At 52.2% G+C, this 13,803-nt stretch overlaps 1 protein-coding gene across 9 annotated transcripts in view; it reads left to right on the forward strand.

Moving 5' to 3' along the window:
* Positions 1-191: 191 nt before the first annotated feature.
* AIFM3 (apoptosis inducing factor, mitochondria associated 3) overlaps positions 192-13,803 on the forward strand; it is a 48,159-nt gene continuing 34,547 nt past the window's right edge. For 2 of the 9 annotated variants that reach the window (XM_026860097.1, XM_026860100.1), the window contains exons 1-2: positions 195-736; positions 9,658-9,809. In XM_026860097.1, coding sequence (XP_026715898.1) covers positions 9,779-9,809 — 31 coding nt within the window. In that variant the 5' untranslated portion in view covers positions 195-736; positions 9,658-9,778. Of the gene's footprint in view, positions 813-9,657; positions 9,810-13,803 lie in introns of all 9 variants that reach the window. The other 7 variants (XM_026860091.1, XM_026860093.1, XM_026860095.1 and 4 more) reach the window with 7 other exon arrangements.

Raw genomic sequence — 13,803 nt, forward strand, 5'->3', positions numbered from 1 at the left:
CAGGGCGCGGAGAGCCGGGGGTACCGCGGGGGCAGAGCTGCCGGGCCGGGGGGACGCGGAGGGCGGCATGGGCAGGGTCTCCTCTGGGAGGGAGCAGCGGCTCCGAGTGCGGTGGGTGGAAGGTGGAATGTGGTGCTGTGGTGTTTTGCTGTTGCTCGGAAAACATTTCTGTGAGAAACTCCTTTTGCACCGCTTGCGGCTTCTGTAGGGAAGGCGGTTTTCTCTTGTGCAATCACGGGCTGGCAGCGGTCGCCAGCCAGGGGAGAGCTTGGCTGCCCCTGGTCGAGAATTAAAACTCTTCTGTGTCGTGAAATGTTTTGATTTTTGCGTCAAGCGCTCTGCACCTGCGGAGAATTTTCAGCATTTGCGCTTTTTATTGGCGTATCTTTGAGATCAGAACCAAATTTTATGTTTAATTATTAATTTCTGAATATTTCCAATCCAGCTCTCAGAGGACATGCTCCGAGGGGTGGCAGAGCGCTGCCGAACGAGCCTTTAACCTGGAGCCTATAAATTGCTGAAGCAGCAACCAGTAAAACAGTTGTGGCTAATTGTCGCCTGACACTGTTCCCTCTGCGCTGCTTCTTCGGGAGCCGGCGGGGCACGTTAAATGCAGCTTTGTAGCTCTCTGCTGCTGCTACCACAAACCCCTGGTGACAGAGTGAAGTGCGCCAGGACGCGTTCCTCCCCATCCTCGGCGAGACGGGGCTGGGAGCTGCTCTCGGCATTTTGCGGCGTGAGTTTTGCTTCTGTTTCTTGGGGCCATCTGAAAGCAAATCACCTGGCAAAGGCAAACCCACACTTTGCTCCAGGTGGGTACAAAGCAAATCTCAGTCTCTGCCGGGAAGAGGCTGGAGAGGGAAAGGTTTGGTGGGGAGAGGTGTGCTGAGGAGTGGGCAGGGGCTGGGGGCTCCCGGGGAGGCGAGGTGGTGGTGGTGGAAGGAGCAGGAGGGGAAGGAGGGGACCAGTGGGACTCTGAGGGTGTCAGCGGCTGGGGGATCCGCAGCGCAGGGTCCAGGCATCAGGGTCAGGATGGCAGGAAACGGAGTGAGAGAGTTGGGCAGAGGGAACAGGGAACTGGCTGGAGAGCTGTCCGAGAGGAAAAAAGGGAGTGAAAAGCTGGAGAGGTAAAGAGAAGGCTAGGGTGTTGGGAGAGGAGAGAAGAGGGTTCCTGTGCACCAGTCCCCTTGAGTCTGGCTCAGCTGCTGCAGGGGACAGGCAGCGGTGCGCCGCACTTCGCTGCGAGCAGTGTGACCGTGTTGCGAGTGAAGCATCCTCGGGGTGGAGGGACAGGAGGCAGTTACGCTAGGGAAGGTGTTTTCCCCCCAGCTGGGCACCCTTCACTGGGAGGCTGGGGCTGAGAGAGCCCCATGTTCCTCCTTTGTGGTGCAATTCCTGAAAATGTGATAGCTTTGGGATGGAGACCTGTCTATTTTCACCCCAAAATTATTTTAAAAATGCAAGTTCTCCCTGCCCTAAAAACATCATCCCCTGTCATGCTCTCTTTTGTGTGACTTGGTTGCCTTCCCACTGGCTCTCTCCAGGCTTTTCTTGTGGTGGGTGAACCCTGTGCACCTTCCTGGGGTCAGAGGAGGGCTGCTGTGCCTTGCCTTGATAGCACAGAGTGCACAGCGTGGTCCTTGGGGCACGAGGAAAAACCTTGGGACCCCCAGTGCTTCCAGCCACGCCTGGGCTTGTGCTAAGAGTCCTGCATCCAGAGGAGAGACCTGCTTTCCTTGGCAGTGGAGCTCAGCTTATCCTGGAGATGGGGCAGGTTGACTCTGCTGAGCCAGACCTTGTGGGGAACTGCAGTTTCTGGTGCTAAACAGGGGAGTTTCTCCTTATGGTCATGGGCTGTGCCCAGGGTGATGCAGCGGGTGAAGGATGGACCCCTGGGTGGGCAGAGAGGGAGGCTGCAGGACATTGTGCCTGCAACTGCCTTGGTTTTTGGTAGAGTCCCTCTCTGCAGGGCGGTGGAGACAGTAGAGAGGTGCCTGTGGGCTGTGTGACACTGTAGGTGTGGCTGTCCTTAGGCAACAACCAGAGCCCAAATGCTGTTTCACCACTGCTTCCTCTGCACCGTGGGGTCTGTGCTGGCACGGACCAGGACTGCTCCAAACTGGTGGCCCACGGAGACTGGCTGCTTTTGGGAGGGAAGGGGGTCAGTTGTGGGAGGGTGCTGTTGGGCCTCTGGGCTGAAGCCTGGTCCCTGGCAGGGCTGAAGAGGCATGGCAAGGATACTGGTGGTCATGCCAGAGTTCCTGGGGGCCAGGGGGCTACTGAGCAGAGAGTCAGATGTGCTGGCCAGTGGGCTGCAGGGACTCTTGGGATCCACCTTTTATATTTTTATTAACAGCCTCTGCCCACAAACTCTGCCTCTGCTGCTGAAACTTGCTGAGGAGACGGAGGTGAGAAGCACTGCTGGTGGCTGGAGTTGCCCCACTAAGCAGAGACAGAGAAAGTGGGACACAGTGGGACCAAGAGTGAAATACAACGTGACCTTCAGGAGATGACAGAGAAGGACAGTCTGGGTCTGCTCATCAGGGACAGGGGAATGTGGAGTCACCACTCTTTTTCTAACATTGCTGTGTCAGGTGTGAGAGGACTTGATGGAGGGTGGTGGCCCACTGCATAGTTCTGGCCATCACTATGGGAGTCAAACTGAGCAAATCCCCAGAAAAGTAAGAGAAAGGGGCAACCTATGTCTTAGGAGGACACAAAGAATGTGAGTCTGGTGCATGGTGGGGGGTATATGTGGTAGGTTGGGGTGGGTATGTGCCTGGTTGGGATGGAGCCACACAGGATCATGTGTGGTGTGATGGTAGGACTGGGAGACTCGTAGCACGGGGTGAAGAGTTGGGTGGGAAACAAAGGCTCTGGGTCCTGGTGAAGTTCAGGGCTCAGCAGGCAGGGGAGGTGCCCTGCACCCAAGGACCAGAGCCTTGCCTGCCCCATGGACGGGCTGTGCTTTTTAGATGTGCTGGAGAGGCTGTGGTGGGGTCTGTACTTCACTCTGTTTGTAGGGTGTGCTCGAAATGGGTCTGCTGCTGGGACTGCTCCATGGTTCCTGCTGGGCCTTGTATCAAAGACAATATTTTGCACATATGGAGACTTGGCAAGGAGGCAGCTCTGTGGTAGATAGGGTAAGGTTTGGGATCAAGGGTTGTTTTTTTTTTTCACAGCAGAGACCAGAGTCAGAGCCAGCTCTTCCCTGCAAGTATGGAGAGTGACACCAGATGCTCTGAGCCTCCAGCCATCCCCTCCTCTTGGGGGGGCACAGCCTGCGGGGCCAGATCTGTCTGGCTGGGCAAGGCAAGTGGCTCCTCGCTCTGCAGGGCAGGCCAGGCTGTCTGCGGACGAGCGAGTCCTGCGGGAGATGTGGAGCTGCCCTGTGGCCTCTGTTCCCTGGTGTGCCTGGTGTGTGTGGCGTTGCATGCATGGAGAGCATGTGTCCAGCCTTAGAGATAGGAGAATATTGCTTTCTTGTTTTTGAAGATTGAGTCTGTCCAGAAGTTCAGATGGAAAACCAGCTGCATGTGACAACCGGCCAGAATCTCACACCTGAGCAGTAATTGTGGTAGAAAAAGGCCATTATTGATAGATAGGGGGGACCTTCCTAAAACTCTGGGTGTCTGCTGGGATGGTATTCCTGAGTACAGGTGCTCCCATTGACTCTCTTCTCCTGGCCATAGGGCCTTCTCTCAGACCTATGGGCATTGTGGCAGCTGCTGAGATCTAAGCGTGCTAAGCACAGGGCTGTTGGTGACACTGTTTTAGGTGTCCTTTTACTAATTAGGAAGGAAATGACTGACATGCTCTGACATGGACTCTTCAGAGACATCCCGAGAAGAAAGTGCTGAGTTCTTCAAATGGTGATAACATCACTGTGAGTCCAAATATTACCTGCAGTAACTGATAATGCTTCTGAAGGACAAAGTTCTGGAGGCAGAAAAGGGCATGTTTGCAGACAACAGAACCAAGATACAATAAAAAGAAAATTTTATTGTATGCAGGGGCAGTTAAAGAACAGCAGCTCCTGTGGAGCGTGGAGCTGTAGGACGTTGCCTTAGAAGACCTACACTACAAATGACTGAACACTAGAAAAACAAAGCTGCCACAGGGAGGAGAGGTGGAGAGATTGCAGACACAGCTGGACTCCTGGTCCTGCAGCAGCAGGGAATCGCTGGACACAAACGGCCCAGAGCAGCCCTGGTCAACGGGCCCTGCTCAATGCTGCAGAGGAAGGCAAGAAACCTCCCAGGGACTTGTACCAATCTGTCCAGGAGAAAAATCTCCTGCCTGATCCCAGAACTGGTGAGTGGCTGTTCCCAGAGCATGTGAGCAAGACCTGCTGCCCAGAGCCCTGGGGCTGCCATGGCTTCAGGGACACCAGTACTGCCAGACCCCTTCCCTCCTCCCCTGGACGCATCTCCAGACTGGTTGTGTCAATGAAGAGACAGAAGTCATCTCCCTAGGAACAGAGCATGTCCTAGATGTCCCACTTGGTCACCATGAATTCCAGTGGCTTCTCAGAAACCTCCTCAAATATCTTCCAAGTGCTCTCCCAGGTTTCCTCCAGAGCACTGCAAAGATAGAGAGTTCAGCTGTGGTGGAGATCTGTGTGGAGAGGACAAGCCTGCTGATCCCTGCCAGCATGCCAGTCCTGGAGCCTGCTGGACCCATGGCAGAGAAGATACAGGCATTTCTAGCTGTGGGACGGAGTAAGTCCAGGCAGTGGTGCCTGGTGAACCTGTCCCCAGCAGAAATCAGGGGATCTGGCTGAGCACATGATCCTGAACTACCTGGGAGACGGGAGGTTGGTTGCTGGTGGTGGCAGGATGCTCTCATTGTTGTTTGGTTACCTTGGACTGATGGTCATATTCTTGAGCCCTTAGACCTTGGGAACCTGAACTGTGTCGCCGACAGCCCCAGGGCTGGCTTGAGTCTGGCCTAAGAGGAGGATAGGGCAGAGGAGGAGGTGCAGCTGTGGGAGGACCAGGGACTGTGCCCCTGCAAAGCCTTGAGGCTTGGAGGTTGTAAGACCCAGAGGTGTTTCTTGTTCTGGTAGCCACAACCAGGATCCCCAGTAGCTGTCAGCTGCTCCAGCATCTTTGACTCCATCCTCAGGCCCTGTGGGCCTATGGTCCAGCCCCAGTGCAGGCTCCCTTTTCTGGGAATCAGCAGTGGGTTGGCACCACAGCCCCTGCCCTTGCACTCACCAGCCCTCTGTGCAAGGACATCACATCAGTTGCCTTCTTGCTGACATTGGGAGACCCCTAATCACTGAGGAGAGGAGATGGGAGAAGATGGGAGAGGAGGTGAGATGTGGGGCCAGGGCTTGAGAGGAGGGATTCAGTGGGGTGGGGAGGGGATGGAGCTGCCCTGCGAGGTGTCAGGACACCCCTTGCAAGAGAGCATGGCCGGGGGATCAGTGGGGACAGCAGTGGGCCAGGGGTGGGGACTTGTGCTGGGCAAGTGGGAAGGAGACAAGAAGCAGGCCTCTCTTTCCCCCTCTCCCTCCAATGGTGCTTGGGGCTCCCTTGTCCAGGGCCAGCAGGCCAGGGGCAACCTGGATCAGGACAGTGTCTGTAAAACAGTGAGGGTGCAACCAGAAGCTGAGCAATGGGATTTGGAGGAGCCAGGAGAGACCATGGGGGCAGCTGGTGTCACATGCACCAGGGCCACAGCAGGTGAATCATGGCTGAAGGGACCCTGTGAACAGTGTCATGAGTGTGTCTGTGCTCAGTGCTCCACAGGCAGAGGTCTCCACCTGACATCCCCAGATGGAGCTAGCTTGGATTGCAGACTTGTACGTCTGGGAGATGCCCATGTCGCTGTGCGTGGTTCGGTGCTCAGGCATGTGCCAGATTTCTAGGCAGGCAATACGGAATTATTCACAGCAGCAAAACAGATGCTGACTCTGAAGTGCTGTAGCTGCATATGATGAACCTTTGTGTCCAGGTGATAAAATGACACTGTTTCAATAAACATAAACTAATCTTCAGGGAAAAAAATACTTATTATACCTACAATGTACTATATACTTGTGTACTTACCACCTTACCATCTGGAATAGATTTTGGAGTCGCAGCTAAGCATTCAATTAAAGCAGGAGCCTGGGGCTCAGCAGCAAGCAGAGGGGTAAATACAGTGCTAATAACAGCATTGTCAGTACTGTGCCATCTCTCAAAAATGGTGCAAGCTCTGGATCCAGATCTGTGCGTGGGTTGCCCAAACATGTCAAGAAACATGGGCTGAAGTGTCACAGTGTGCCTGCCTTGTTCTTGCCTGCTCATGGCACAAAAGTGCTGTTGGCCACTGTCAGAGGTGGACATCTGGGCTGAGCTGCATGGCCCTTCTGGTTTTATGTCCCTTGCCCACAATGAAAATTTGATGTTGCAATGTCGCAGTTTTATTGGTGTGCAGTGGAAGTGCTTGGGGTTAGTAGTGATGGATTGTTTCCTATGTTTCTCCTGTTGGATTATTTTCAATGTTTCTTCTGTTTGGGAGCAGGGTGGTTTCTCCGGTGGTGTGCTCTCAGGCCGTGCTCTCTGAGTGATGCTGGAGTCCCGTTTTGCAGACAGCCTGTTGCAGGGCTGATTCCCCATTCACACGGGAGTTTTAGAGATGGGGTAGTATGTTCCTCAGAACTACAACAGTTTTCTCATATTTTGATAACCCACTCCTTGTTGCCTTCTTTGAGCAGATGCTGAAGGTGTTCCTGTACAGCAGTGAAGCACAGAGCATTGTTTTGTTCAGGGAACAGGTTATGAGCTGGTTTACTGAGACATGAACATCAGCCACGTGACCTTGTATAGGTCAGTGCATTACTCTTCAAGAGCTAGCAAGGTGTTACTTGCTAGCTGGGTTCAGTTAATGTTGTATATGAGCTGATTTCCCTTTCCTAACAGAAGATTTTGGGCGTGACTCCTGCAGAATCCAGATCTGGATTGGTACCTCTGGATGCTGCTAGTGGTGACTCATGAGTCGTCTGGTAGGGCAGGCTGGTGCCTTTCTGCAACCAGAAAAGTTTTTGTCTGGTTAACAACCAGGAGTGGTGGGGGGGACACCCAGAAATGTGCACTGTGCCCTGCTCTGAGCTCCTTTAGGAAGCTGTGGGTGGCTCAGTCAGCCTGAGCACTGTGGGTGCCTCTGAAGGGCCTAGGGGGGACCATCAATGGGGAAATTAGGGGATGTGAAAGTGGACCTGAGGCAGTGGCTTCAGATTGCCATCTCTGAGCTCCAAACAAAGCAAAGGCATCTCAGACAAACGGCTGATACTCAAGGAGAGGAGCTCTGACATCCTCCCAAAGTCCCCTGTAAAACCAGCCAGACCAGCTGGAAACTAGTCCCAACAGCATCTCTGGGGGTTTGGAGAAGATCGAGGCACCCTCTGGTGAGGCACATTCGGGAGCCACCCTTCAGGCATCCACCCCACCACCTGCCTGAGTGCTTGGGGGTCCCGGCTGTGCTCCCTGACGTGCAGCATCCTGAGGGTTTGCTGGATGCTGCCTGGCCCGGAGCATCGCCCTGTCCTGCCGGTGCAGCGATCACTTTCTGCTGCAGGAAACCCGCAGCAAAAGGCTGCTCCGGGCTTGCAGGGGCTTTGGTTTGCTTCTGAGTTGGTTGTGGGGATCAGCTATGGCAGACCTGGGAGTAGGCTGGTTGCCTTCCAGAAGAAAGCCCAGCCTCTGTGTAGGTGGCAATATCCTCATTTCAGTTTTCTCCTTGCTCTCCTTTGTGTGCCTCCCGTTGTCTCACTGTCACATTCTGCTCACAGCAGTATCTCGCTTTGGTATGAACTCACTTAGGTGTGGTCTTACTTTCCTATCTGGCTTGATGCTGAAGATGCCCTGGGTGCTCCCCCCAGCTCATGCCCTGTCACCTGCTCCTCTCTGGCACTCACCTCCCACCTCCTTTTCTGCCAGCCTTTTCATGGTATTTTATTATATGTTTTGCACTGAATTATTGTCCTGTATCACTGATACATGCATGGCTTGAGACTGATCTGTGATACAAAGCCATTTTCCCTTTCTTCCTGACAGATTTGGCAAGGGACCATACAGCAGTTACTGCATGTGACTGCTGTGTTTTTCCCTGGTGCTCCCAAATCTTCCCTGCATTTGTGCACCTTCTTACATGGCATTTGTTTGCATTTGCTCTTGCATAAATGTTGGTGTGATGCTTTTCTTGGGTGCTTTTGCTCTTGTGAGAAGAGCTATTGCCTCTTCCCTGCTCCACCGAATGTTCCCCCTTTGTAAATGTTGATGGTTGCACACACGTCTGATTGCTCTTTGTAGTCTGCAGACAAGCTTGTGTGTTTTCTGTCCTATTACTCGTCTGCGCCAGACTGGTACCCCTCAGTGACCATTATCAAGTGTCTGTGTGTCTGTTTTGCACAACACGCAGCAAGGCACCACTCTCTTATTCCTCTATAGCCCAAATTATTCAAGATACTTCAGGCTTTGAAGATGCTTTGGCAATACACCTGGGACTTGGTGGAGATCATGCCATGCAGGGTAGAAGGGGAGTATGAAGGTTTGCAGGAAGGAATGTGCCTGTTTTAGAGGGATATACCTGAGAACGGAAGGGTACGTCTGGATAATTTTGAGTTGGTGCTTAAATAAAGGGGAGAAATTGCAGTGCTTGGCATCTGCCTCCTGGCACTTCTGTATTTTCTTCTCATTGTAAAGATCTTGAGGCACTTTCTAAGCTGCAGAAAAGCCTACTTTGCCTGTGATAAAATATGCTTTAGAAATGGTTTTAACTTCCTGCCCAGATCGGAAGACTTTGTGAAAGATATATGGCAAAAGCATAGTAAATCAGTTCAGTTACAGGTATGAATGTGTAAAATTAATTAAATGTTCTGGTTTATTGCCAGTTGTGTTGTATGAATTTTTGCTGTTTTCAGTCAAGGAGTATAAACAGAAAGGTTTATCCTAATTCTTTGTCTGTACTAAATCTGAGAGCACTATCAGTCAAAGCTAATGAGATTAACACTACTTGAAGTGGACTGTTTGCCTGTCCCGCTTAAACATTAAAAAATCCTGGCTTAAGAGTGTAAAAAATTGGCTTTTGTTGCAAAATGGCCTGATACTGAAAACCCTTTCTCAAATAAATAATTGTTCCAAAGTGAATGGGATTTCTGCTGGAGTGAGCATTACTGGAAAGGGGGAACTTTCAGGACCAGACAATCAAGTAGATTTTGTTTTTCCATCACCTTATCATAAAAGAAAAAAAAAAACTGGCTGAAATGTATTTATAGTTTAATCATTGTATTTGGGCTGTGACCTATGTGCTTAGAGATTTAATTCCCAAAGGCAGGACTTTGGAAAGTTATTAAAGTTTGAACATAAATGATGTGAGGGTTTAACTTTGAAAAGATGATTGAATTTATAAACTTCATAACTGAATTTACTGGTGATTCCCAGCACGGTGACCCCAGTGTTATGTTTTCCCCTTGTCACTTGGGTCACCGGGGGTGTGCGGGGCTGACTGTGACTTGCCCCCATGCTCCGTGTACCCACTGTGCTCATGCTGCCCAGCTCCTGCCTGCAGCTCCTGGCACAGGCAGCAGCTCTCGCCGGCTTTCCATCCGCTCCCGGCAGCACCCGCCTTCCCTGCCAGTCCCAGTTCTCATGGAGCTTTTCTACCCAGCGCAGGTTGTGAACGACGCCTGGAGCCCGGGACAGCCTGAGTGGGTGGTTTATCATGCGAGGATGTGCCTGCACCCTTGCTGACCTGCCCGCTGTCCCCGCTGCCTGTCCTGCCCAGCGCCATGGGAGGATGCTTCTCGAAGCCCAAACCAGGTGACTGCCTGCTGGTGCCGTGCCCTCATCCCGCCATCCCCATGGGCAGAAGTAGGTCAGAGGCAGTGGACGCTGGCCAGGGGAATGTTATTTCTCAGCGCCCGCAGAGAGGATTACCAGGCCCATTAATCCCCCCAAATTCCTCAGCGCTCTCGCTGCCAGGCAGGGAGCTGTGCAGGGGCTGCAGCGGTGCTGGGTGGTGGGCAGGCAGGAGGAGAGCTCAGCCCACACCCTGCAACCCCATCCAAACAGCTGCTGCCAGCTCTTCCCCATCCCATCCCCTCGTACCCCCACCACCCTCCCTGCTTCTGCCTTCCTGCTGTGCATCAGGGTGGGTTTGTATAATGGCCATCCCCCGTCCAGACGAGTGTGGGTCCAGCATCTTCCTCGCTGCCGTGGCTTTGCCACTCACTGGCCAACCCTTAATTTTGTTCCTGTTGGAAGGGAATGATCAGGGAAGGACGAGACCACCTACTGCTTGATTTCTTGGTGTTTTCTCAGTCCCATCACCCAGGCCAGGTCCTTCTCCACTCTGGATTTTATTTTCTTGGTGAAGCTTCTCCATGCATGCTGCTTCCAGGCAGCTGTAGGCACCTGGACATTAAGCATATTCCCTTGCCCTGTGTGCTCCCTCTGCTGCTGGGCTGGGTGGGCCCCTGCTCTTCAGCATTTGAAAAAGGTGGGCTTATATAGGAGAGGAAGGGGCTGTGGTGCAGGCTGCATAGGCAAGCTGGCTGAACGAGGGAGGGCTGGTGGGGAAGTGTCAATGTTAAGCCTTGTCCTGAGCCCCTGTCAGCAGCCTGGGCACGAGCAGGCACCACGTGGTGGCCAGGCTCGTCATACCTGGCAGCATTGGCATCGCACCGAGGCTGGCGCGGTCGGCGTTGCCGAAGCTGCCTTTGAGGAGAGCTCCCATCCTCTAGCTCGCTTTGGTCACCTAAGAGGGAGCTGAAGGACCACCCTGTCCTTGTTGCCTGCTTGTGCCCAAGTGCAAGGGGAATCAGATAGTTCCTCTGGTCTATCAGATCAGCCAGCATCCATGCACAGCCTTTGCGGGTCTTTGGGGACCTTTTATTGGCACTGTGTCCTCATTGCCTCAGGCAGGGGGGATTTCGGGTTGAAGGACTTGAAAGGTCAGGGGGCGATACAAGTTGTGTCTGCAACCCACCGAGCAGGCACCGAGTGAGGTCCTGTGCCTTTGCTTTGCAAGGCACGAGGAGAAAATAAAGGTGGTTTTCTGCCCTTGGCCTATACTGTGATGATTTTGTAGGTCATTGCAGTGCTGAGGTCATATGGCATTGGACTGAACTATAAGCTTTCTGTGGTGAAAACCCTTGCTGTTTATAATCTTCCTTGAAATGTTTAAAGAGTGAAGATGCATCCAGGAGTAAATGTCATTGTTGACTAAACTTGTAACAAACTCTGCTGACAGTTCCACTTTATTTTGTATTCCATCAGCCAAACTGTGTTTAATCTTGGACCAGTGGAGGAATAAGAGCACTCTGCAGGCAGATTTCCTGAACTGCAGATTTTCATGTAGAGGCCTATTTGCATAGCAGGGCCAAATGACTGAAAATGCTATCCTGTAATGTTACGTGCTCTCTGAAGCTCTGGTTTTGATTAGCAGTCTTCAAAGGCTTCTGACAAGCCTTTCCCCAGCCCCTGGTTAGCACATCACTGACTGTGGTGCTTCATCTCCGTGGTTATAAAACCTGCAAATTCAGGGAGGTAAACATGGATTTGCAGATACCAATTGTTCTGGTAAAGAGGTCTCACAGACTTTTTATGATAGTCATTCCCATTTCTTGAGGGAACTGTTCACCCATCAGAGCTAAGTAGTGCACTTTCCTATTTTTAAAAATCCACCTATCCCCTGTACAAATGAGAAGCAGTCATGCAGGGACAGAACAGAGCTATTTTCTCCATCAGTGCTGTTTTGACATGAAGGCAATATTTCAGATGGAGCCTGAAGTCAACAGAATTTATTTAGACACTTTCGAAAGATGTATATGAGGTCCTTATGTGTTCCATCTTATATCCGATTGTCCCCCTGTGCACCCTCAGCACTTCTCGAGATAATCTTGACATTGCACACACATTGCTGTGTGCCAGGAAGACCTTTTGATGAGCAGATCACTGGTATAAGAGCTTTGGGGAGTGGAGTCCTGCAACAGTAATTAACTATGCTGGCTGTACCAGAGGCCAGTCCCAAAGTCTGGCTGCTGCTGCAGTGCCTGACCCCATCCTGATATTTAAGTGTCTAATTAAGAGTTTACGTTCAAGTGGTGAGGTAATCTTCTGTTGTCTCTAGCGCTGCAGTCCTGTGATGCCAGATCCTCTTCTGAAGGCCCAGTTCTCAATCTCTGCATAATTTTTTTTCTCCGTTTTTCCTCCGGGTGTGTGATGCATATGCGATGAGCTGCCAGCTGGCAGTCTGCGTGGGATCCCAGCACCCGCTCCAGGAGAGGCAGCCGGGTCAGGATGATGGGTAAAGGGAACCATCGTGCGCCAGCCACTGCTCGCTGTGAGCTGCAGCAGCACATCTCTGCACCAGGCGTGGGAGAGCAGCTTGCAGAACCTATCAAGTTCTGATTATTTTTCTTTGCACTCTCTGCTGGGCTCAGCACCTGATGGTGGGGCAGAACAGCAGCTCTGGCACAGCACGGCACGGCATGTTTGCGGGTGAGCTTTGCCCTCGCGCGGAGGATGCATTTGGCTCTGAGCAGGGAATGTGTCCCCATTGTGGGGATGCTGCGTGCTTCTCGAGGGGGTGCCGTGGGCTGTGTGTCCTTCTGAGCTTGGCTCCAAGGGTGCCCCCAGCTTGGGTGGCAAGGCCCACCTCCTGGTGTTTGGGAGTGTGGTGTTTGCTGAATAGGACATCTGGAGAGGGAGGGCAGAGCCAGGTATGTTGGATGTGATGGTTTTGTCTTTAGCTCTGTCATTTTTAGAAACAGTTTGGAGTCTTTTTGAGACCACCTAAAGTAGTTGTCATCGAGGTTTGCAGTTACGAGGCAGCGTGAGTGAGCCCAGGGGATGCCTGGGGAGTGCAGCTCTGGCAGGGCAGGGCAAGACCCCAGACATGTCCCACGGTGGTGGATTTCCCCTGTGCTGGCTGCAGGAAAGTAAACCCTTCTGGGGTAAACCAGGCTTTGTGGCTGTGCCCACCATCCCCTGCAGGTCCCTCCATCATTCACTACCCTTGATACTTTTCTGGCTTCCACTGCTGTTGGAGCTGTTGGCACCGTAGGTCAGTACAAGGCTGTTCCCTGCCCTCAGTGCTCAGTTACCCTGCGCCTGCAGCCTCTGAGCAGCAAACCCCGAGCCATTGGAGGGTTCTGTGTTTGGGGAAGGCAGACACTCAGCTCTTCCTTCCGCTGGCCCCACTCCTCCATCCCCTATGGCCAGGCATCTTCAGCTTACCTAGACTCACCCAGATTCAAGCCAACTCTTGGCTCATGCCAATTCTCTCTGCCCCTAGCACTGACATATTAAATTAGTATTTTTTTATTGTTTCTACTGTTTTAAGTATCATACTTTAAGTGGCCTGATACCTGTAATTTAAATTTAGCCTCTAGAAGGCCACTGAGCCATACATGGGAACCTAATCCTGTAGTGAAGAAGTCTTGGGTCATTTAATTGCTCTATTTTTTTTAAAATAATGACCATGGCCCTGCACTGCAACCTAGCCACCCTCTACCTGCCAGCACCCTGACCAGGGGTCCCTGCCAGCATTTCCAGCCTCATGTCTCAGGTACCTGCCTAACAGCAGGCAGAGGCTTTGACTTTTCCCACAAGGCTGTGAACAGCAATGGAGAAGGAATAGATTTATGGGAGATGTAATGGGGTATTAATGACCGACTGCCAGGTGTTAATGACATGAGGCAAAGCACAAGAGCATTGTGGGCACAATGTGAAAAAAAGCGCCCTGAGCCAACTGTGATCAGTGGGGTCAGGATGTTGTTCCTGGGTGTGCATGTAAAGGTCCCAGCAGTGC

This window comes from Athene cunicularia (assembly GCF_003259725.1).
Source record: "Athene cunicularia isolate RWA chromosome 15 unlocalized genomic scaffold, athCun1 chr15_part1, whole genome shotgun sequence".
Lineage (NCBI taxonomy): Eukaryota > Metazoa > Chordata > Aves > Strigiformes > Strigidae > Athene > Athene cunicularia.